Below are 23,542 nucleotides of genomic sequence, written 5' to 3' on the forward strand. Positions count from 1 at the left end.
GGGGGCGGGGCTGGGGGCCGGGGCCGGGCGGAGCGGGCGGGGGCGGGGCTGGGGGCCGGGGGGGCCGGGGCCGGGCGGAGCGGGCGGGGGCGGGGCTGGGGGCCGGGGCGATGCGGGGGGGGCGGGGCCGAGGGGAAGCGGGGGCGGGGCTGGCGGCCGGGGGGGGGCGGGGCCGGGCGGAGCGGGCTGAGGCGAAGCGGGGGCGGGGCTGGGGGCTGGGGCGATGCGGGGGGGGCGGGGCCGGGCAGAGCGGGCTGAGGCGAAGCGGGGGCGGGGGGGCCGGGCCGGACGGAGCGGGCTGAGGCGAAGCGGGGGCGGGGCTGGCGGCCGGGGGGGGGCGGGGCCGGGCGGAGCGGGCTGAGGCGAAGCTGGGGGCCGGGGCGATGCGGGGGGGGGCGGGGCTGGAGCAGGCGCCGCTGGGGTCCCCAGGCCAGCGGGGCCGCCCAATGGGCGGGGCGGGAGCCTGCAGCGCCGCCGAAGGGGGGGCGGGGCAGGGACCCCGCCAGGCGCGTGCTCGTCTATAGCGGGAGCGCCTGGCCTGGCGCGAGGTGCTCGAGTCGCTGCGTCGCGATGTGATGACGTCACGCCAGCGCCCGGAAGGGATGGTGCCTCCCGGTCCCCTCTCGGCAGCGGATTGGCTGGGCCTACGGCGAATGTCCGGTGCGCGCCGTGGCCCCGGAAGCGGGGAACGGACGCAGCCCGGGGGCCGAGTGCGGGCCGCGATGGGCCGGGAGCCGTGAGCGGGCGGGGATGGCGGGGGCCCGGGGCTGCCCCCAGGCGGGCTCCGGGGAGCGGGCTCTGGCCGAGCTGCTGCTCGAGTTCTCCCGGGCGCAGTATCGGGCCAAGGACGGGGGCGGCGGCGGCGGGGCCGGGAGCACCGCGAAGGTGAGAGGCCGAGGCCAAGCCCCGGCGGGACCCGCTGCCCGCGGCCCCCGAGAGCCCCGCCCCTTTGGGTCGACACCCCTCTCTACGGCCGGGCCGGGCCCCGAGACACGTCCCCCGAGGCACGTCCCGCGCCACCCTTCCCCGGCTGTGCCGAGAGACACCCGCGGGACCCCGCTGGCTTTCCCTGGTCTGAGAGACGCTGACGCCCTCTCCCCCTGCTGGCTGGGCGAGACCCCCTGAAACACACCTCGCTTCCAGCTGGGCCAGAGCCGCCCCCTCCTGCCTAGGCCAAGGCCTGTGGTGGCGACTATAGCAGAGGTGTCCTGTGCCCTGAGGGGAGGGGGCAGCCTGAGCTCCAGCCCCTGAGCTGTAAATCTGGCTGTCTTGCAGGTGGAGAGGATTGAGAAGCGCTGCCTGGAGCTGTTTGGCAGGGACTATTGCTACAGCCTGATCCAGAATGTGAACGGGGAAATTTGTGGCCACTATCCCCGGCAGATCGTCTTCCTAGAGTACGAGAGCACTGACAGGGACCGGAACATGTAAGTAACTCCTGCCCCGGCCTCCCTCCTTCGTGCCAGGAGAGCTGGCTGCACAAGAGCCATACAGAACAAACCCTGTGTCACCTACGAGACACATAGACTGAGTGTGCTCCAAGGCTCCAGATTGAGTAGCTCCAAAAGGTGGCATTTCCACAGCGGGCTAGCTAGTCTTCCCATCTTACCTGCATGACTGGGCTCTTGAGAAGCAGGAAAAAACTGAAAGTGCCCTCTTTGCAGCGTTATAATTGTGCCTGCACTGCCTGCTGGATGTACAAACTCCCTATTTTTAACTAGGCAGGTTACCCACTAGGTTACTTTTGTCCTACAGAACTGTGTCTCTGCACCTTACTGAGAAGTTGGCAGTGGGGAGGCTGTTCCATGGTTTTAGGATACTTTGCTCTAGTCCTTAATCTTGTGGAGCTTTGCAGTCTTTCTGGCACTTTCAGAGCAGCTGCTGCCTCAAACTCTTGGGCTTTTCGGCAAGAGAAGAAATAAGCTAATTTTTTTCAGTTTGTTGGATGGGAAAACCCGAATATGTTGCAAGGCAGCTTTAGGTGCACAGCAGTTAAGGGTGGACTAATTTTTTCAGATTACACTATCTGGTGTAGGTACTGTAGCATTCTTCATATTTGTATAGCGATGAATGCTCTCTTGGTGTTAAATAAATGCAACTGGACTTTTGACCCTGTTTTGGGGGGTGAGGCTGAATCAGGTGTAGGTGCAAGGCAGGAGCATGTGGATGAGAGCAGAATGCTTCTGTGAACTGTCTTGTGCCACTGACTGTGGGAGTAAGAAATTCATTGTACTTTGGGCTGAGATTATGTCAGATCTCATTACCAAGCACAGTTAGGCTTGGCCAGTACTTGGCTCTGAGGTCCCAAAGTGTGAATCGCTTTCAGGCAGTCAGCAAGCTGCTCTCTTCGTATGTGCGGTAGGTTTGTTATGACTGGTTATTTAAGTTCCATGGTATTTGCGCTGCCTCGTCAGATGACTGAAAATTTTCAAACATGAAAATTACTCAAACTTTTGTAATATGTTTTTGGACAATCATTTGCTGATAAAACTTGTTCGGCTTCTGGGATTCGTGTATTGGAGATACTAATTTTGAGCCACATACAACAACCCAAACTCTATGCTTTTATTTGTAACCTATTAGTGAATCAGCTTACTATATGTTGGAAACCATTGATTTTGACTTAAGTTATAAAGCTTTTGAAAAAGTTATCCCAGAAACTACGTGAGTGGGACTAAACGCTGTGGAATTGGAGGGTCTAACAGTTGGGCCTAGGAGAGCTAAGTCCTTATTGGTCATACATAGGCTGCTGTTGATGGTGAACTTTTTAATAGTGATTGGATGTGATTGAGGTGTGTGTTGTGTAACATGTTAGTCTTGTGGGGAATAAGTGAGATAAATGCTTTGCATTTGTAGAATGAAATAAGAGCTCTGAAAATGGTGTTCTTGTCCTCTAATTGGATAGGCTAGAAAGGAAAATATTGAGTACTCCTAAGGGGAAGTCTACATGACAAAATGAAGTCAACCAAAGTTATGTTGACATACAGCAACCACAGCAATTGAGTTGCTTTTGCCTGTCCATGCTGCACTCCTCGTGTTGGTGCACGTCCTCAGCAGGGGCCCTGGGAATCTGGGTATAGCAGTGCAGCTGCTGATGGTTAATTCCATACCGTGCTATAGAGGAGGGCCAGTAGTTTACAACTGTTACGATTGAAAAGACTTCTCTATTTAAAGAAGAATTCTTCTAAGGGCTCTAAAACCCCTATGCTTACTTGCATTGTCTTGAAATTTGGTGTACCTCATGGGAGTGCGAGGTAGGGTTAGAGATCCAAATTTGGGGTCATTTGAGCAAGTGGTTCCTGAGACACAACCCCTGGAAAAAACAGGTTTTTGTAAAGTTCACACACATTCTACCACTGCGTTTTGTGGGCACCTAGCTTCTAAATTTCTAATGACTTAGGGAAGGGAGGGTGATCTGGAAATAGTGTGGGGAGAGTTATATGTTGTGTGGGTGTGGTGAGAGCGGGAAGAGATGCTAGTCTTTTCTCAGATGCTTAAAGTTCCTGTAACCACCGTAAAAAGAAAAGGAGTACTTGTGGCACCTTAGAGACTAACCAATTTATTTGATGAAGTGAGCTGTAGCTCACGAAAGCTCATGCTCAGATAAATTGGTTAGTCTCTAAGGTGCCACAAGTCCTCCTTTTCTTTTTGCAAATACAGACTAACACGGCTGCTACTCTGAAACCTGTAACCACCGTGTAAGCTGTCAGGGTTCCCTCCCCACTCTCAACTCTAGGGTACAGATGTGGGGACCCACATGAAAAACCCCCTAAGCTTGTTTCTAGGAGCTTAGGTTAAAAACTTTCTCAAGGCACAAATTCTTCCTTGCTGCCACCACCAAGTGAGTTAGACAAAGATTCAGGAAAAGGACCACTTGGAGTTCCTGTTTCCCCCAAAATATCCCCTCAAGCCCCTTCACCCCCTTTCCTGGGGAGGCTTGAGAATAATATACCAACCAAATAGGTAAACAAGGTGAGCACAGACCAGACCCTTGGGTTTTTAGGACACTAAAAACCAATCAGGTTTTTAAAAACAGAACTTTATTATAAAGAAAAAGTAAAAGAAACACCTCTGTAAAATCAGGATGGAAGATAATTTTACAGGGTAATAAGATTTAAAACACGGAGGATTCCCCTCTAGGCAAAACTTTAAAGTTACAAAAAACAGGAATAAACCTCCCGCTTAGCATAGTGAAAATTCACAAGCTAACACATTGCCTTGCTTTACTTACAATTTTTGTAATCTAGATGCTTCTTTCAGGAAGGGTTTTAGGAGAGGTTTTTTTTTTTTTTCCCTGCCCTGGTCTCGCTCTGTCCCGGAGAGAACAACAAAAGACCACACAAACAAAACCTCCCCCCACAGATTTGAAAGGATCTTCTTCCCTTATTGGTCCTTTTGGTTAGGAGCCAACCAGGTTATTTGAGCTTCTTAACCCCTTACAGGTAAAGGAGGGATTTTATGCTACCCTTAGCTGTATGTTTATGACATAAGCAAACTGTCAAGTTCTTGGGACGTAGCCCACAGATGAGATTTCTGGCATTGGCCCTGTTAGCAATTGCATGATACCCACACTTCAAAGCACAGTGGTTATCCCCACTCCACTAGAAGAAAGTACACCGAGGGAGGTGGGCACCTAGCAATCACCTAGTGTCTTTGTGGCCTACTGGGACTCAGAAAACTGGGGCTGTGTTCCTGGCTCTGCCACTGGCGTGAAGGTTGACTTTGGTGAAGCACTTCATTTCTTTGCCTCAGTTTCCTCATCTGTACCACAGAGATGTTTCCATCCTTTGGAGCTACTGATGAAAAGTGCTATACAAGGGTTAGGTATTATCAACTGGTCACAGCAGAGTCTCAGTTGCAGACCTATAAGAGAATTACAACTGCCTAAATGTCTGCAAACTTCTACCCACAACACGCTTTCTGTTATAACTCTCTGCCCCCATCCCCCAAAAAAACAAACCCCAAACCATGCACCTAGGAAATTCACTGGCAACAAACATTGTAACATACAGTTAAGGTTATCCAATGGTATATTGCACCATTCCAGAAGACTGAGTTGAGCAAATCTCAAACCTCTGAAAACCGGGACATATAGAGTGAAGGTACATAGACACACAACTTTAACTCTGCCCTAATTGAGGTAATGCCCCAATGTGCTCATAACACATACTTACAATCTGCCTCTGCCCTGTACTGAGCAGCAGCTACCTCACCTGTCCTATGCTCAAATAATCTGCCTACTCCACAGACTGTACACCGTATCTGCTAATTGTTACAACCCCTTCACCCTTGTGTGCACAATGCCATCTAATGCTTTTCACTTACCCACAGACTATGCTCCTCTCCCACCTAACTGCTGCCAAGCCCATGACTCACATAGCACAGTGCTGAGATGAGGCATACTGGATCTCTCAAGGTACACGTGTACCTCTTTTGTGTCATCTCTCTCCCCCACCAACATGAGGGGGTCAGGAAGAGGGGCTCACACACATACTGCCCCCAAGATCACTTCATATCATAGTCCCAGCTCTTCTATCTAATGCATATACCTAAGACAGTGAATGCAGCTGGAGTGCATGCAGATAACTGCCAGTGGCCATTGCCAGCTCCAGTGGGGGCAGAGTTAAGGTTGCATAAGCATTTACCTTAACTCTCTATTTCCTGGTTTTTGGAAGTTTATTTTGCGGAGCTCGACATTCTGAAAGGACACGAGATACCACCGGACACCTGAGCTCTGCATGAAGAAAGCTTTTTTGGTCTGTGAAATTAGTTCCTGACTCTGTGAATTTTCACATTACACATCCAGTTTAAACAAGGCGCGCTATGAACTCTTTCAACGCACACATTCCTGATGTATACGTCTCGGACGCTGTCTGTCCGACTGTGTTAGATGATGTCTCATTTGACTGTATTGCCAACCAGATTTAGGAACCATAAAGGATAGTGGGAATTTTAGGGACGTTACCTTAACTGATTGCTTCTAGCCTCTACGGATTACATTTTTGTTATGGAAAATGCTGTAGTGGCATACCTGTGCAGAAAGGCTATATATTACCTCCGCAACCCATCAGGTAACAGAGGCTTTTACTTTGGGAATTTTATTAACTGCCAGGTTTAAATTGGGTTGGCATTAAACTGTGTATTGGGCACAGTCTTCTTTGCCACCAGGCTTTCCCCTCTGTACCCCTCCGGTGTGCAGTAGAGGAGCGCACTCTGAGATACATGAGAAGGTGCTTGCCTTGCAGAGCTCCTAATCTCTGTTGAAACAGGGACCTCGTCTCTGCAGAGTCTCTTCTGGGCAGATGCATCTTTCGGTAACTTTTTTCTGTACGAAGGTTCACACAGGCTTACCCACTGTTATGTATAATCTTGCATGTTGGTATTTTACTAACTTCCCCTAGATGGCTGTGAATGCAAACCATTAAAGAATGGCAACTACTTGGGTTTTTTTAATTCTTTAAAATCCTCTGCATATCAAAATTCTTTGTAAGTGGAGAGCTGAAATAAAGTTGTCTATGAGAAGAATATGAAAAATGTTAAATACCAACCACAAACTCTACCCATGGATCATTTTGAGTCATCCAGAACCCATTGAGGAGTAGCTTCATATTCTTATAAACCCTAAACTCTCATGTGGGTGTAAGTGACAGAGGTTTAGCTTGTGGTCGATGTATCTTCAGGGCTAAAACTTTTGGGATTTCAGTTTCGCTTTAACTGGATAGCTGAGTGCAGCCTGGACAGTGGAGATGCTTCTCTAGATGCGTCATTAATCTAATTACCTAGCACTCTAATTTCCAGCCAGTTTTAGACTGTTGATAAGTCTAATTATGCTAAAATGTACATGCACAAGTCATCAACATTAAAGTCCAGTGAGCATTCAGGCTTGAGTTCTCTCTTTTTTGATCTGTGTATATAAATGCAGCCTGAACAGTGGGTGTGAGGGTTTGGGTTTTTCTGAGGAAAAAACAGTGTGAAAATAGTGGATTTTTTACCAGGCATGGTCATATCATTTACTAGTGCCTTAAACTAGTGAACTGCGATGCTGCTGCAGCCAGTCTATAGCAGGCTATTCTGATAGCCATGTAAGAAACCGACATGTCCAAACATGCCCAGGCAGGTATATTACATCTGGGTCCGACCATTTTCTCAATGCCCTACTGAAAGGGATTGTGTGTGGTCTCTGCCCAAAGCTAAGAACTAGCCGACTGTAATGGTTAGTGTAAGGTGTTTGTATGGAGAGCAATTGTGGAGTTGTGTAACATGTAGGATATTCTGTTCCAAGTCTGCCAGAAGAGAAACCTGTCACCTGTGGAGGGGCATTCTGAGAGCTGACCCAATCAGCCTGGATACGTCTACACTGGAATAAAAGACCTGTGGCCCGGCCGCGGTTGGCACGGGTCAGATCGCTCGGGCTCATGGGGCCTGGAGTGCGGGGCTAAACGTTCAGGCTTGGCCTGGAGCGCAGCCTTTGGTACCCTGCCCCCTCATGGGGTCCCAGAGCTCGGGCTGCAGCCCAAATCCAAAAAGCTACACTGCAATTTTACAATTTTAATTTTACAACATTACATACTGTGTGAGGCCTGGTCAGCTGACCCAGGCCAGCCGTAGCCATGCCAAGGATCTCCTGTCCCATGAGAACAGTGACCGTCCCATGAGAACAATGATTGTCCCTGGAGACAGCCTCTCTGTACTAGATGCAGGCTGGAGATTTACAAAGGCAAACTACAGCCAGGAGAGTTTTGGGAAGAGGGGGGCCCTGGTCTAAGAAACAATAGCTTGTGAGTGTCTAAGCGCAGAAGAAATGGCCCACATGGTTATCCGTTACAGGAGGAGACTCTATGAGCAGGGGTGGAGGGGTGACATGAAAAGTGGGTCCCACCTTGAGCTGGACAGGTGCTGCAAAGACCACCCTTGGGTGAGAAATACCTTCTGAGACGGGTTAGTAACTTGGTAATAATTATAGGCTAGAGATTGCAGTTTGTTTTTTCTGTAATCTTGTGTTCCAAATCCTTATACTCATTTATATTGGAATCTCTAGGTCAAGCGCTATCACATACCCATCCGTTTGGTTTCACTACAGACTTGTCTAAGGGCCTTGTGCTAAGGAGAGGGTTGCACGGAGGTGAAACCAGTGAGCTGGGAGGCTTCCTTCCATGGAGGCAGTGGATCGGTGCACTTTGCAGGTGTCCAGAATAGGGGATTGGGCTCTCAAGTGTAACAAGGTGGGGTGTGTAAATTACTAGCCTGAACGGGGAAAGAGCGGAGCTCCAGGGGACAGAAGCAGAACACCTGTGTCACTAGCAGCCAGTGGCAGGGGAGTGTTTCCTTTGGTGGACTTCCAGCCCTTCACGGCCACCTGCTCACAGCGGGAGGATCTGCCCCAGACACGTCAGGTAAACCCGAAACAGTGTCACGCTGTGACCCAGGGACCTCTTTGGCATTGGGCCCAGGAGTGCCTGAGGGTTACAGAGATCCCCTGGGATTGGTGTCTACCTGCTAGTCCCCCAGGGAATGTCATGGAAGGTCTCCAACAAAAGCCTGTGTCTCACTGGTCAGCGAAATCATTGCGAGAGGTGTGTGCACTTAATGTGTAAGAAGATATATGTATATACGGGAAATTATGTCCTTAGGGCCTTGTAATTCTAGGCAGGTCACTCAAAGGTAGCGTGCTTTGAGACAAACGTTGCTAGACAGGAGGGGTAGATGTTATTGCCCTAGCTAAGCACTGAGTACTGTGTGTTGTGTTACAGTAGACCTTTGTTAGCATCCTAAGTCAAATGCTAATGGCGATCTTGTGGAGATTTCAGAAGGAAGTTAACAGGGAGAGGTAAACAGCGGGACATGGGGGAGGGAATTCTGTTTTCAGGTGAAGGTCAGATGTTTGATCTGGTATTTCTCGGGGTGGAAAACACACATCCTGGCATCCTTCACCAAGGAAATAAACTGACAGTGGGTTTGCTTCATGAAAAGGGGATCTCAGCCAGGCTTGTCTGAAAATGCTGCAAAGAACTTTGGGTGAGAAATTTTTTTGGACAGGAGGAGAACTTGTTAGGTGAGTTTAAACCATAGAAAGTGTGGTATGAGTTTATCTGTTTAACCTTTTGTTTCCAATACAAAAGAACCTCCGAGTTTAACACAGTACTGTACTGTATTTGCTTTTTTTGGGTCTCTACTTCTGGTTCCAAATGAGGTGTGTGGTTGACTGCTCAGTTCATAACTCTGGTGTTTGTAACTCTGAGGTTCTTCTGTATTTGTTTTCTATTTCATGAATCTCTGTTCTTTGCTAAATAAACTTATACTTTCTTTCTCTAAACACACACCACTTAGATTTGTTTAAAGTGGAGCTGTAATCTAAGGTGGGCTAATAAGCTGTTGCGTCCTGTTTCTTTGAGAAAGCGGTTCTGGTAATTTGTGTGTCTGGTGGAGCAGGGGTTGGGCTCTCCGGGGCTGTTTGGAGGACTTGGAGTACATCTATCGCTTACCTGTAGAGGGGCAGCAGAGCTGAGGCTGGTGGTGACGGAGGAGTGTTTGTGCTTCTGTGCCTAGGGTTGTCAGGGACCCGACCCCTGGCAGGTGCAGACAAGATGCTCTCACTCTCAGGGCAGGTGGTAGCAAAGTGCCTCACAGCCTTGCATATACCCCCAGGAGCATCGCATGTGACAACAGACTTTCTGCACACCTGATCCTGCTGCAGTGAGTGTCTTCAAGAGCAAACCAGGCCGGTGCTTTTCAGCAGCAAGAGATTGACTTGGGTGGTGGGAGCACATCCATCTGATTACAAGCCAAGCAGTTCCTCAAAGAGTCCCCTGGCTCCTTGACTTCATAGCCAGCCTTTCAGCTAAAGGGATGTGGGTGCTGAGATTGTAGCCAAAATGTGACCACCATGATGATATGAGATAATGGGGACTCTTCTCTCTGTTTGATAGGTTTGAGAGCACTGTGCAGGTCAGCAAACTGCAGGACCTCATCAGCCGCAGTAAGATGGCCAGATGTAGAGGACGATTTGTCTGCCCAGTCATTCTGTACAAGGGAAAGGTAAAGCTGCATAAGCACATTTGTCTTGTTTGCTTTAGCTTCAGGAATGTCCTTTCTCCTGGCATTCTGAACAGTGTTTACTGGAGCTATGCAGAGGCAGGTCTTTATGGGCCATCAGCTCTCCTGCCCCCTCCGTGTCTATTCCTGGGCACAGACTAAAGAGTCTGATAAGGTGCCTTGGAGCAGTGATGGAGATGATCACTGCTTGGTGCTCCAGGCCCCAAACAGGTGGGATTTGTGCTAGGATCCTGGAAGCTGGGGTTAGGGGGGAAGCACTGCTCTTGGATGGAGCTCTTACACTCACTCTGAGAACAGCATTGGAGATAACATTGTACTGCTTCATCAAGCAACCACTCTAGTGTGCCAGGGTGCCAAACAAAGCCTCATCTGGCATCTCACTGATTGCCAGATTCTTCCTGAAGAGCTAGGGAAATTTCAGGGGAGGGGGTTGAGAGGGAGGATTACCCTTCTCTGTAGCCCTGTCTTTGCTGGAAACGTTCTCTCAAATAGTTTTATTCTGGAGGTGTGCCTCAGAGGTTGTTCCTGACCAGATTAAGTAGCTTGCTGTATATGCAAAATCACACGACATAATCACACCAGTTTCAGTTACTTTGGTAATTTATTTCAAAATACCTGCCAGCAAGTATGTCTGAAACAATGAAGTGAGCTGTAGCTCACGAAAGCTTATGCTCAGATAAATTGGTTCGTCTCTAAGGTGGCACAAGTCCTCCTGTTCTTTGTGTGGATACAGACGAACACGGTCGCTCCTCTGAGACCTGTCACAATACAGACGCACACAAAAACTCTCCCAGGAGAAGAGAGTTAAAGAAACCCCTATGACAACCCAGTTCCTGTTTCTTTGCCACCTTCCTCTTTTCCCCCCCCCCAACCCACCCAGAGCCCAGCTGAGGCTCCCCCAGCCCAGACACTGCCCTCTCCTTCCCTCAGGGCATGCTGGGAAGTGCAGCTGCCAGGATCACACTAGCTCTCTCCCTCTCTCCCCCCCCCCCCCCCACCCACCCACCCACACAGTGTCTTCTGTGTAAGAGCTGGGCTCTGCCAGATCCAGCAGCCCGTAGTGGTGGCTAGCAGCATTGCAGCCCATTTCTGTGCGGGGAAAGGAAATTCTGCGCGCACAACGTTAATTTCTGGCAAATTCTGCATTGCGCGGTGTCACAGAATTCCCCCAGGAGTAGCACATGCACCTACAGTGGAAGGACATGTGTGGCACACTCGAAGAACTATGTTAACGGTCTTCTGGCTCATTATGTCTTACCCGAAATACCAGTGGCTAGGATACTGTCATGTGGACTTTGCTGGCCCTTAAGAACGAGTGAATCGATGTCATCAATTGGTGGGGGGTGGGGGGGAGGGTAGTGAGGTAACGATTGGGAAGATCAGGTTCAGCCAGTATGTTATCAGAACTCCAACATGACTAATTTAGTGAGACTGAGGAAAATACAGGCACTAGAGGTCAGAAATGTGGTAAGAAATAACCCTGAAATTCATCTGGAAAATACACAAGCTAATGAAAAATAATCCAGACCATAGAGACTCAGTTCCAGGGAGAAACCTGGGAAGTGAGAATGATGAGATAGAGGGCTCTCAGTGGACAGAAACAAGGCATGGGCTTTCAGTGTAAATGGGCAGAAGGCCTTCAGAGGAATACAATTTTTATAAGTAGTTAATAACGACATTTTCTCCAGCATGTTTGTAGGTCAGCGACCCTGGCTGGATGGGGAGAACTGTATGGACGTACTGGGTACAACTACATTTTCTCGGGTAAGTGCGGAAGCATATATACTTGAGTGGCTATTCAGTGCCTGAAAATCAGTGTGAATATAGCACCTGGGCATATTTGGGGGTGGGTGTGTGGGCCAGTATGTAATAATCTCTGTCTGGTATGGTACCACCCTGGAATATGGTGTCTGTTTCTGGGCTCCTGATTTCCAGAAAGGTATTGACACAGTTGAGAGTTCAATGAATAGTAGCAAAAAATGTTTGGGTGATGGAGAGGGTGACTTATGGAGATCAAAAAGGAGGACTTGTGGCACCTTAGAGACTAACAAGTTTATTTGAGCGTAAGCTTTCGTGAGCTACAGCTCACTTCGTCGGATGCATTCAGTGGAAAATACAGTGGGGAGATTTATATACACAGAGAACATGATGAATGCTTCCGATGAAGTGAGCTGTAGCTCACAAAAGCTTATGCTCAAATAAATTGGTTAGTCTCTAAGGTGCCACAAGTCCTCCTTTTCTTTTTGTGAATACAGACTAACACGGCTGCTACTCTGAAACCTGTCATTATGGAGATCAGTATATCTAGCTTGGTTAAAGGGTGGCTGGCGGGGAGCATTGATCTGCAAATATTTGAAGGGTGTTGTCACTAAAAGGGTGAAAAACTTGGTGTACTACATGGAATGGAACTAGGAATAAGGGCATAAAATCTAGGTTTAGGATTGCAACTCTGGTAATGGTAACATGTATTAGTCTGTGAGTCTCAAGGGAAGTGGCAGGAGCCCATAACCTGGATCTTCTAAAACTAGACTGGACAAAACACTAGTGAGCGTGGGTAATTTTTCTGCCGTAGCTGCCAGAGAATGGTTCTGTGATCTAATGGCATCTTTCCGCTCTGGATTCCATCCTGGAACAAACCTGCCTGGGTTGTCCAAACCCTTTCTTGCTCTCATGAAACTGATGGGCTGGGTGTGTGGGACAATGGGGTTGTTTCTCGCTGGAGATGGTCACAGCTGAGAACTCTTTTAAGTGAGGTGACAAAGCCAACTTGTAACCCACTTGGATGGGAAGTGGGAGAGAAGCTGGAGTTGTTACACAAGCCTTGGCCACTAATGCATGGTCCCTGCTGTGGCTTCCCTGCAGGGGGCTCTGATGATCCTTGGGCTGATACCGAAGACCTTTCAGAAGAAGACTCTGCGTTCAGGTCTGTACGTGGTATTTGGGTGGAGGGAGAGGAGTTAAGAGCTGATTGGCTAGTTCAGTCTCTGAATTTCCAACTCCTTCATGTCTAAACTGAACTGTGGGTGCAGTGTGGGGTCACTGCAGGCTGTGGGCTCTTGTTTGCCTTGCTCATAAAGACGGGCCCTTCAGAACGTCTCGGGGGTAGGTACAAAAACTAAAACCGAATGTGCTAGCACTCTGGGGCCAACTAGCTCCCTAAAGCCACCCCGTCTCCCACTGGAGGCTGAGAGAGGGAGGGACTGGGGCAGGCAGATCCAAGTCATTAAAGAGGCTCCTAAATTACGCAGAAGTGGTACTTCTGGGTCTACGAGATGTATAATCCATACCGAGGAGAAATGGTTCTGGACCTCTGCTTAGAGAGGAACAGGCTGCATATGTGACTGCAGCATGGTGATGGTTTGGGGCAGGAAGAAGGACACTGAAAGTAGCACCGTTCTGCCTGCCTGCCAAACTGCAGCTGATGTACCTGGAAGGGAAATCCTGCCGAATTGAGACTCGGTGGGTGGGAGAGCCATGTGGGGTCAGCAATGCAGAAAGACCTATGGGTGTTGGCGAACAGAACTAGACAGGTTCACAGCACAATATGGCAACAAAGTCAGTGTGACTCTGAGCTGTATAAACGAGGCATCACATTCACACTGTTGGACTTGAAGCAGGAATGAATTCAAGTAAGTCCTAGGTCTGTGCTGAGCAGGTCAGACCAGGCTATCAGGAGTCCCATCTGCCTGTAACATCTGTGAATCACACCAGGAAGTGGCTAGCCCCTTTCTTTCCAGCTCTTGTTAGGCTATGGCTAGAGGACTCCATTCACTTCTCCACACTGGGGTTCTGACGCTTGCATGTTATAGTTATGTGGAACAGGCTGCTTGTAGCAGCCTCGGAAAAGGGCAGGAATGCACGCTCTGCCTCTGCAGATGGGATAGCTCCAGGGGGTAAACTGGCTTTCGGTCATCCAGGAGGTTCCGCTTTTTGAGCGTGTCCAAGTCCATGGGGGGAAAGGCCTCCAGCCCTTCAGGAACTGAGGCCTGCTTTTCTTGCGTGGTGCTGTGCACTTTCTCTCAAGGATAAGTACATCACAGAAAGTCACACCGGTTCTGATGGCTCTTCTGAGATTCTGCCTAATTACTTGTTATAAAATTAGCCCTTTAGCCCCTCTGAGTTCTCCGTGAGCAGCTGGGCAGTCGTTGTGGGAATGAATGGCACCAGCCTGCTTCTTGGTTGCAGGGTTCTGCTGAAGGGGTGCGAAGGCGTTCCTGTGGCGTAGGGTAGGAGAGCTCTGGGCAGGGCAGCTTGAGTGCCGCTGGTGGAGTGCTACTTCAGCAAGTAGAATCCAGGCTCTCTGCAGCCCGGGAAGGAAACTGAATCTGTCTGACTGGCCCTGAGAATCTTGCCTTCTCTTGTACCTTGTTGCAGAAATGCAGACTCCCAGCTGTTTGACAAGGTCAGAGGACATGACATCAAGCTGCTTCGATACCTGTCTGTCAGATATATCTGTGACCTGATGGTGGAGAACAAGAAAGTGAAGTTTGGCTTAAAGTGAGTATGGCGTCCTTTGCCCATATGTGGGCTTTGGAATGGAGCTGCTGTTTAGATTGTGCAGACCAGCGACTAAAGCAAGCACAAAAGTCTGACTTCCCCAAAGTGCATTCCAGAAGGAGTTCCTAGATCCCTCACGGCAGGGCCTTCTAGAGATGTTATCCAGACTATTCAGCAAGTTCCTTAAAGTGAAACCCCAGTGGTATACAAGGCCATACATCAAGGTCCTCTCTTCCGTACCCAAGTCAAGCATACCAGTACCTTTGTGAAGACCATGGTAGCTGCTTAACTTTGTCATCTTCTGCAGTCACAATAGGTTCCTGTTTGTCCTATGGCTTCTCTGAGTAGGGAGTGAGTGGGTGGATGTTCTGATCCATGGGGCACAATCCCCCATGGCATCACAGCAGTGATGTGACTTCCTCCTATGGGGCTAGTTGGTGCAATGATCAGGAGACTCATTTTTGAGTGGGGGCGTCCTTCCAGTCTGTGGGTGGATGAGTGACTGGGAATGCCTCCCCTGGGATTCAGCTGAGCTGAGCATGTAACTGTCCGTGAGCTGAACTCTTACTCCACAACCCACAACTGGAGTCAGGGCTCTTCTGTCATGTAGCACTGTAGGAGGAATTGCTTGGCTAGGCAGATTCTTCTAATAGGCCAGATGGAGTGCTCTCCTGCACTAAATACATGCACCGTTCTCTTCTCTTCTCAGTGTGACGTCTTCCGAGAAAGTGGACAAAGCTCAGCGCTATGCCGATTTTACCCTCCTCTCCATCCCATATCCAGGTATAGGACTGATGTCCAGAGGGACTCCCAAGGGCCAGGTGACAATCTGCTGGTGGGGATTGGGAATTGTCTCTGTGTGTGGTGAGGCAACTGGGAGTTGCTGGATGTTTCTCTTTTTTTCTCTGGAGGGGGAACTCCTCTCCTGAGGGCAGCAGGGGAGGAACTAGAGGATTCAGCCAGCACCAATCTGCATTGAGCCCTCCTTGTGGTGGCAGAAGGGTCTCCAGTGCAGGGAGGAGGTCCCAGAGCTGTAGCTGGGTTCAGAAGCTTCCTCTACATATCCAGCCAGGGTATTGCAGCCCCACCCCAGGCTGCATGCTTGGGAATTTGCCATGGAAGCCGCCTTTTGTCGCAAAAACATTTTAAAGATGTTTCTAGTCTTTGTCATTCTGAAGAGAACTGCCATGCTGTGTCTGCAGTGCCGTGCCCCGAGACTGCCAACTGGTGTGAACTGCTCCGATTGGCCGTGCTGGTTGTGTTAGCTCTGGAGCACAGTGAGGGCCCTTGTCAGTTACTGGTTAATGCTAATCACCTAAACACAAACGGAGGGGCTCAGCCTGCCCATTGGTGCTGGATTCAGTTACATGGCTGAGTGTACAGAGAGTGAGATGGCTGCTTTCCAGGAGGAAGGGAGGGATTCTTGGGGTTCAAGGCTCCATCCCCCTGCTCCTGCCCACAAAGGGGGGGGGGTGAAAGGGAGATTCATTCCCCCTATTGCAAAGCCTCAGCTGCCCCAGCTGCTGCTCCAAACCCAAACTGTCTCTCCCGCTCCTCTCCCTTGCCAGACCTCCCAGCGTGTCCCCCGATGTCCTACAGTGAAGGTGCAGATTGAGACAAAGACCAGGGACAAAAGAAAACTGGGGGGGGGGGGGGGGGCTGCATTAATATAAGTTATGTAAACTAAGCTATGTACTGAGTTTGCTGTGCCACATAGTCAAGGTGCCAAGAAGTGAAGCCAATGTCGCTGGCTTCTGGGATTAGCTCCAAAAACATCTGTCTGCCACTTCTACGCAATTTGAGTACCTGTGTGTGCGACAGAGTTTAGGCTCAGCCATAATGTCCCCATGGCCAGGCCCAGTGGCTAATTCTGTGAAGGTTTTAGACAGAAGAGGGAGAATTGTACAGGAGGCTGTGAAAATGAAATGCTGCTGTGTTGTGGGGCTTGGCACACCCCATTTATAATAGTCACAGCAACATCAAAGTGCTCCTTCCTCTCCTCGTGCCCTTGCAGCTGCTGCCCTTAACAGCTCCTCGCTTCCATGCTTGAGCTTAATGTAACTAGAGTACCAGCCTCACCTCTTTCAGGGTACTGCCTGATCACAGTAGTGGTGTGGAAGGAGAGTAATGCTGTGTATTGCGTTAAGCCAGGTGCATATACACACAAGCTGAGCAACATGGCGAATGGGTGGTAGAACTCTGTGCAAATACTCAAATTTAGGTTGCATCACGAGTTGCATTGTAAGAATTTCAGGTTCTTAGCCTGGCTTGCTCTGATCTGGAGTTTCCAGAATGTAGTGAGAACGTGTATTTAAGGAGAGGGGTCTGTAGATGTGCTTATGCTCCCACAATTCAAATGGCTTCCTCTCATTCGCAGACATCTGATGTGCGCATCACTGCGGTACTTAAGTGTTAGTTCTCACGGCCATCACTCTGAATTGGCTCTCTGGACTTCTTTTGTTTAATGTTTGAAAAGCCCCCTTAACAACTCAACAAAGTGTCTAGGAGCCTCTTACTGGGGTGGGGGCATTGGGTAAGCCATCATTTAAGGCAGATATAAGTTTACTTTTTTTTTTTTTTTAAATAGAAATGTCTTGTCTTTTCTGGTTCCTTGAATGAGAGCTCTCTGGGGCAGAGACCATCTTGTGTGCAGTGCCTAACACAGTGGGGCCATGATCCCTGATTGGTTTCTACTCACTACTGCTGTACAAACAGTGGTTCAGAAGAGCTCCTGCCTGGGGCAGTGTGGTCTGCTGGAGTCTGCAGACAGCTGTTAATGCTGCTATGCAGAGCTTTGCCCAGCAGCAGCAGGAGGTTGAAGTGACTCTCTCTGCTTGGTTCTGAGAATTCTGGGAGGTAGTGACCTGTGCAGATGGTAGCAGAGTAGTAAGGTAGTTCACAGGAGAAGAGGACCCAAAAAACATAGGCTATAGGAGGTGTGGGCTAGTGGGTTTCCCCAGTCCACGAGGCTCTGGGGAAAGAGAGAGAGAGGTCTCTTTCCCTCCCAACAGTCAATGTGTATCAAGGGTTTACACTGCCCAAACATGGGGTTGTCTGAAACTGGTTGGGCTTCCCCCAGCATTGCCTCTAGACCTGCTCGTGTGGGTGGGGACTCGGTGCCCCACTTCCCTGTGACGAGCTGGCTAACAGTCACTGGTGTGCTCCTCAAGTCCTATTGGAAACACTTACCACGGTGCTCCTGTGAACACGGCACATGTTCTGGTGTGATCTGAGGGGAGGTGTGGGGCTCTGGTGCTCAGTGGCAGAGGACCTCTTTCCTAGTGTGCCAGGGCCCTTCAGTCCTGGCCTTCCCCCAGGGCTCTGCTGAGGCACCTGCTGGGATCATAGAATCATAGAATATCAGGGTTGGAAGGGACCCCTGAAGGTCATCTAGTCCAACCCCCTGCTCGAAGCAGGACCAATTCCCAGTTAAATCATCCCAGCCAGGGCTTTGTCAAGCCTGACCTTAAAAACCTCTAAGGAAGGAGATTCTACCACCTCCCTAGGTAACGCATTCCAGTGTTTCACCACCCTCTTAGTGAAAAAGATTTTCCTAATATCCAACCTAAACCTCCCCCACTGCAACTTGAGACCATTACTCCTCGTTCTGTCATCTGCTACCATTGAGAACAGTCTAGAGCCATCCTCTTTGGACCCCCCTTTCAGGTAGTTGAAAGCAGCTATCAAATCCCCCCTCATTCTTCTCTTCTGCAGGCTAAACAATCCCAACTCCCTCAGCCTCTCCTCATAAGTCATGTGTTCTAGACCCCCTAATCATTTTTGTTGCCCTTCGCTGGACTCTCTCCAATTTATCCACATCCTTCTTGTAGTGTGGGGCCCAAAACTGGACCTAGTACTCCAGTTGAGGTCTCACCAATGTCGAATAGAGGGGAACGATCACATCCCTCGATCTGCTCGCTATGCCCCTACTTATACATCCCAAAATGCCATTGGCCTTCTTGGCAACAAGGGCACACTGCTGACTCATATCCAGCTTCTCGTCCACTGTCACCCCTAGGTCCTTTTCCGCAGAACTGCTGCCTAGCCATTCGGTCCCTAGTCTGTAGCAGTGCATTGGATTCTTCCATCCTAAGTGCAGGACCCTGCACTTATCCTTATTGAACCTCATCAGATTTCTTTTGGCCCAATCCTCCAATTTGTCTAGGTCCCTCTGTATCCTATCCCTGCCCTCCAGCGTATCTACCACTCCTCCTAGTTTAGTATCATCCGCAAATTTGCTGAGAGTGCAATCCACACCATCCTCCAGATCATTTATGAAGATATTGAACAAAACCGGCCCCAGGACCGACCCTTGGGGCACTCCACTTGATACCGGCTGCCAACTAGACATGGAGCCGTTGATCACTACCCGTTGAGCCCGACAATCTAGCCAGCTTTCTACCCACCTTATAGTGCATTCATCCAGCCCATACTTCCTTAACTTGCTGACAAGAATACTGTGGGAGACCGTGTCCAAAGCTTTGCTAAAGTCAAGAAACAATACATCCACTGCTTTCCCTTCATCCACAGAACCAGTAATCTCATCATAGAAGGCAATAAGATTAGGCAGGCATGACCTTCCCTTGGTGAATCCATGCTGGCTGTTCCTGATCACTTTCCTCTCATGCAAGTGCTTCAGGATTGATTCTTTGAGGACCTGCTCCATGATTTTTCCAGGGACTGAGGTGAGGCTGACTGGCCTGTAGTTCCCTGGATCCTCCTTCTTCCCTGTTTTTCCTGATATCCTGATACAGCCTTGTGCTGGTCCTGGGAGCTGGGGCTCACTCTGTGAAATGTGCCGTTTGGGAAGGGAGGAATATCAGGGTCTCTCAAGCTCCAGACGTGCTCAGTCTTTGGTGTTTGCTTTCTCCGAGTCAGTACTTTGGATCATTGCTGCATGCTGGGCTGATTGCTGCTCTTTAACTCCTACAGACATACTGTTGCTGATTCACGTGGTGCTCTGGGGCCTCTGGCTCCTGAGCTAAGACTACCAGTCCCAAAGGGGCTTTTGCTGCTAGTGATCAGTTGTCTGCACTGTCATTCATTACCTCTTCTCTTGCAGGCTGTGAATTTTTTAAGGAGTACAAAGACCGGGATTACAGAGCTGAGGGTCTCATATTTAACTGGAAGCAGGTACCAAGATCTTTCTGACTGGGTAGCTCTCGGGTCTGTTATGTCTGGCAATTGAATTTGGACTTTCAAAATAGCAGGTGAAGTCTGTGCTTCCTCCCTGGCACGGGAAGGGAATCAGCAGCCCTCAAACCAAACAAATGGAGGGCATCTCTGAACGCTGACTCCTTAAAGAGCAGCTCAGGCCAATGATCCAGCCTCCTATGGCAAGTGTGGTGTTCTGGTGTCCTGGTATCCAGCAACATGATGTCATCATGTAATAGATGTCCTCTGTATTTACTTTGTCTGTCCTTCATGGGAGGATGGGACAGGCCTTGGGGACCCTTGAACTCACCTGGCTGTAGGCTGTACTGTAATGCTTCTCTCTCTCGTGAGGCAGACAGAGCTTAACAGAAGTGATGTAGTCTGTTCTGGATGCTGGCCGTGCAAGGAGAATGGGAAAGAATGCCTTGCAGCTACCGGTCCTGGTGTCTCCAATTTTGGAGAAGCATGCTGCCGAGCAAGGGGAATGTGGGCGTGAGAGCGTGAGGGAAGCTGTGTGTTGGGGTCTGGTAATAACCCAAGTCATAAGAATTTCTGGGGTGGTGGGCAGCGGGCAGCACGTTGTGATGTGTGGAGTATCTGTGGGAGCTCCTCTGTACTGTATGGGGAAGGAATATGCTGCTCTCTTCAGGGGAATGGTCTCTCAAAGCTGAAATATTTCCAGTCTCCAAGCGCTGTGCAAGGGCATCACTTCTTTGTTCACAGAGTGCTGAGCGACACTGCAGACAGCTGGTTTCAGCTCTCAAGCAGCCTGTGTTCTTGGGTGGGTGTGGCTCTGGGACAGCTCTGCAATGGAGAACTCTTGGAAATGGCTGGCGACTGCTTTGTCCCCAGCTTTCTCCTCTCCTGATCGGGGAAACAATCATGGTGCACGCCAGTCATTCCAGCAGGTTATAATTGTTCACCTCACTGCATATATCCCCATCCAGAAACAGTCGTGCACTGGTAGAATCCAGAACAGGAGCAGTGATCAAATCACTCCGCAGTTTGTGCTACTGGGCCCCCTTCTGCTAGAAGCATTGTTCATCTCTTGCTGTTTTGCTGTCTGTAACTAACTAGTTACTTCCCAATGCCTTCTCTTCAGCAGTACTCTGTGATTGACTGAGGTGTCTCTTTGCAGGATTACGTAGATGCTCCATTAAGTATCCCAGTGTCTCTGACCCGGTCTTTGAACATTGACTGGCGCGAGTACCAGGTGAGGAGTGGGGCACTCGCTGGTGAATTCAGAGTAAGGCCATTCTGGTTCTCTGGTCTGTCCTCTTGCATGACACAGGTTGTGCAGCATCACCCAGTGAGTCTAGGTGGCAGGTTTACCTGCATGCCCTGCTAGGATGGCTCCCCGGCAGCAGAGGCCTGCGAGCAGGAACATGCCTGTCATGCAAGCACTCAGATCATGAGGCTGTCGCTCCTTGTATCTAACAGCAGGGAACTGCACGTACAGAATGAGCCCCCCTCATCACTTCAGGTGAGGCAGTTCCATCCAAAAGGCCACTGCCAAATCCTTTCCTGCCTTTGCTTCCAAGCACGGCCCTCCAGGCCTCCTGCCCCCTCAGTGTTGCTTCACTGGGGTCCTCGCATCTGCTCTTGCTCTTACTTTCAAAGTGTGTGTGCTTGCGTGGCCTCCTTCTGTGTCCCCGCCACTCTTCCAGTGACGCCAGCCTCCACTTCCTTTTCTTTTCTCTCCTGAGCATCTCCATGCTGTCCTGTGTGCATGGAGTCACCTTGTGGAATCATCCCTCCACCTTTGTCTGGTCCAATCACTCCAATACCCCCTTGCAGCATTGCCTAGAAAAGCAGCTGACTTACACCCACAAGCCAGAAATGTCACTAACGTGGGGCATTCCTGGCCTCAGCCATTTTGCTTGCATGCATAGGTACCGTTGCAAATTAAACTGGGCAGTGGGGAGACAGCAAAATGGCTGCCTGTTTTCTAGATGGGTTCAAAATCTCCAGAGAAATAGGCAGTTCTGTTCTAATATGCCCCATTTTGTTACGGGCCCTCACATACGGCTAACAAGGCCCTTTTTAGATTTGAAAACTACATCCCTTGGTTTCAGAGTAGCCAAATAGTAGCTGCAGTAAATTACCCAATCCTAGCTATACAGACCTAGCTTGTGTAGGCTCACAGGGTTGGTTTGTGCAGTTGTGCATGTGAAAGGAACTTGAGACCTGGGTTCTCCAGATGGGCCCACAGAAAAGGTGTTCCCGTTTGACTGATTGCTGAAGCAATGACCCCTCCTGCTCCATAGAGTCCTCAAGGTGCGATTGTTCAGTGTGGTGATGACCTGCAAAGGTGGTGTACATACAGGTGATTGTAAAATACATGCCACGCTATCACGTCTCTGGCATAGCTGGCATTTCATCCTGTTATATTGATGCATCACCAGCAAAAAGCAAAATCTGGGCCAAAAGCTCTGTAAATGCCGAGTATTGCGCACACACCCTACCACGCTCGCTAGACACTGCCAGAAGGAGCATGCCTTTCATGGCACTTCTGGACAGATTTCATTTACTACTGAAAGATTATTAGCCAGGGCTTCTTTCTTTCTGCCCTTCACAGAGCCAGGTGAGTCAGTGCTCTTGGTTCAGACTGGCAGGGGTTCTGTAGTCAGTTCAGACTGGAACGTGGACGACTCTTCACCTGACCAGTGTGCTCCCCTCATTCACTGCTGCAGCAGCAGCAGCCCAGGTTACTGCTGAGGCTCCCACGGCTTCCTTGACGCTGGCGTTTCCATGCTGCATTAGAGCACAGGGATACTACAGGCTGTTCCACTTTGCTTCCTGACCTTCCAGAGCTCCCTCAGCCTCTCCGGTTTTCCATGGCAAGCTGTAGTGTGGAAGCGCCTGGCACGCTCCATCCTCCACTGCTCACCCTGGAGTACTAAGAGGCTCTCTCAGCCCCTCAGAGTTGGTGCCATTATTTGTCAAAGGATCAGCAACGAAAATATTAAAATACCAACATAAGCAACATGAATCAAAAGTAACCAGCAGTCTCAGAGCAGAGCCAGTGGGAGCACAGATGCCCTGGAGCACGGCTGGCTCTATTCATCAGAATACCGGGCAGGCGGATGACCTCTAGGAATTGCTCACCCCAGGTACCCTGACAAGACTGGGGGGAGAGCAGATGAAAGGCCCAGCCTAAAATGTTGGGAGGACATGTGCCCCTGCCGTCTAGGCATATGGTGTGTCCCTTTCTCCACTCATCTGTTTCTGAGAGTGCTGGCTTTGCAGAGCTGGGCACGTGTCTTTGGACGTCTGACCATCACCGGGTGCTTTCGGGTGCTGCTGCAGCATTCTGACTTGCTGCTGCTGAAGCAGGGCTGAGAGGAGCCGCCTTTCATTTGATGGCAGGGGGAGATTAGACGGCTCAGTTGCCTGCACCATCCGTGCATTCCCCCAGTGCAGCCTTGCTGGGGTGGGGAGTGCAGGCTGCCGCAGAGGCAGAGCCTCTTGCAGTCAGTCACCACTTGGTGGCCAAATGCCGATGGGCTGTGATCGTGCTAATAGGGCACTGGAAGGGTTTTGTTTAGGGAGGTAAAATATCTGCTTCCTGTGTCCCTTTAACATTTGAGCTCTCTGGATTTAGCCACCCTCCTGTGCTCCTGCTGGGAATGCTGTGGTTCCTGCGGTCTGTTACCTGTCTGCGGAGCAAGGGGAGGGGGTCACTTAAGCTTGTCTGAGACTTGCAGGCAGAGCACTCCAGTCGCAGGGCAGGCTCTCCTCACCACGGCATGCCTGAACCAGCACGCTCTGCAGCTGGAACACCACCGCTCAGTCACCTTTCCCCATACGCATTTGGGGCTTTGGCAGAAGTGGGTTGGCA

The 23,542-nt window shown here is 50.1% G+C and overlaps 1 protein-coding gene across 7 annotated transcripts in view; it reads left to right on the top strand.

The window, feature by feature from the left end:
- Window positions 1-23,542, top strand: part of MTMR14 (myotubularin related protein 14) — a 55,347-nt gene that overhangs the window by 6,021 nt on the left and 25,784 nt on the right. Inside the window, exons 1-9 of one of the 7 annotated variants that reach the window (XM_073350788.2) lie at window positions 466-885; window positions 1,276-1,424; window positions 9,924-10,032; window positions 11,739-11,814; window positions 12,913-12,973; window positions 14,425-14,547; window positions 15,257-15,330; window positions 19,610-19,680; window positions 20,840-20,914. In XM_073350788.2, the coding sequence (XP_073206889.1) occupies window positions 751-885; window positions 1,276-1,424; window positions 9,924-10,032; window positions 11,739-11,814; window positions 12,913-12,973; window positions 14,425-14,547; window positions 15,257-15,330; window positions 19,610-19,680; window positions 20,840-20,914 (873 nt within the window). In that variant the 5' untranslated portion in view covers window positions 466-750. Of the gene's footprint in view, window positions 1-465; window positions 886-1,275; window positions 1,425-9,923; window positions 10,033-11,738; window positions 11,815-12,912; window positions 12,974-14,424; window positions 14,548-15,256; window positions 15,369-19,609; window positions 19,681-20,839; window positions 20,915-20,945; window positions 22,815-23,542 lie in introns of those variants that run through there. The other 6 variants (XM_073350791.2, XM_073350792.1, XM_073350787.1 and 3 more) reach the window with 6 other exon arrangements.

Source organism: Lepidochelys kempii, chromosome 7 (genome assembly GCF_965140285.1).
Source record: "Lepidochelys kempii isolate rLepKem1 chromosome 7, rLepKem1.hap1, whole genome shotgun sequence".
Lineage (NCBI taxonomy): Eukaryota > Metazoa > Chordata > Testudines > Cheloniidae > Lepidochelys > Lepidochelys kempii.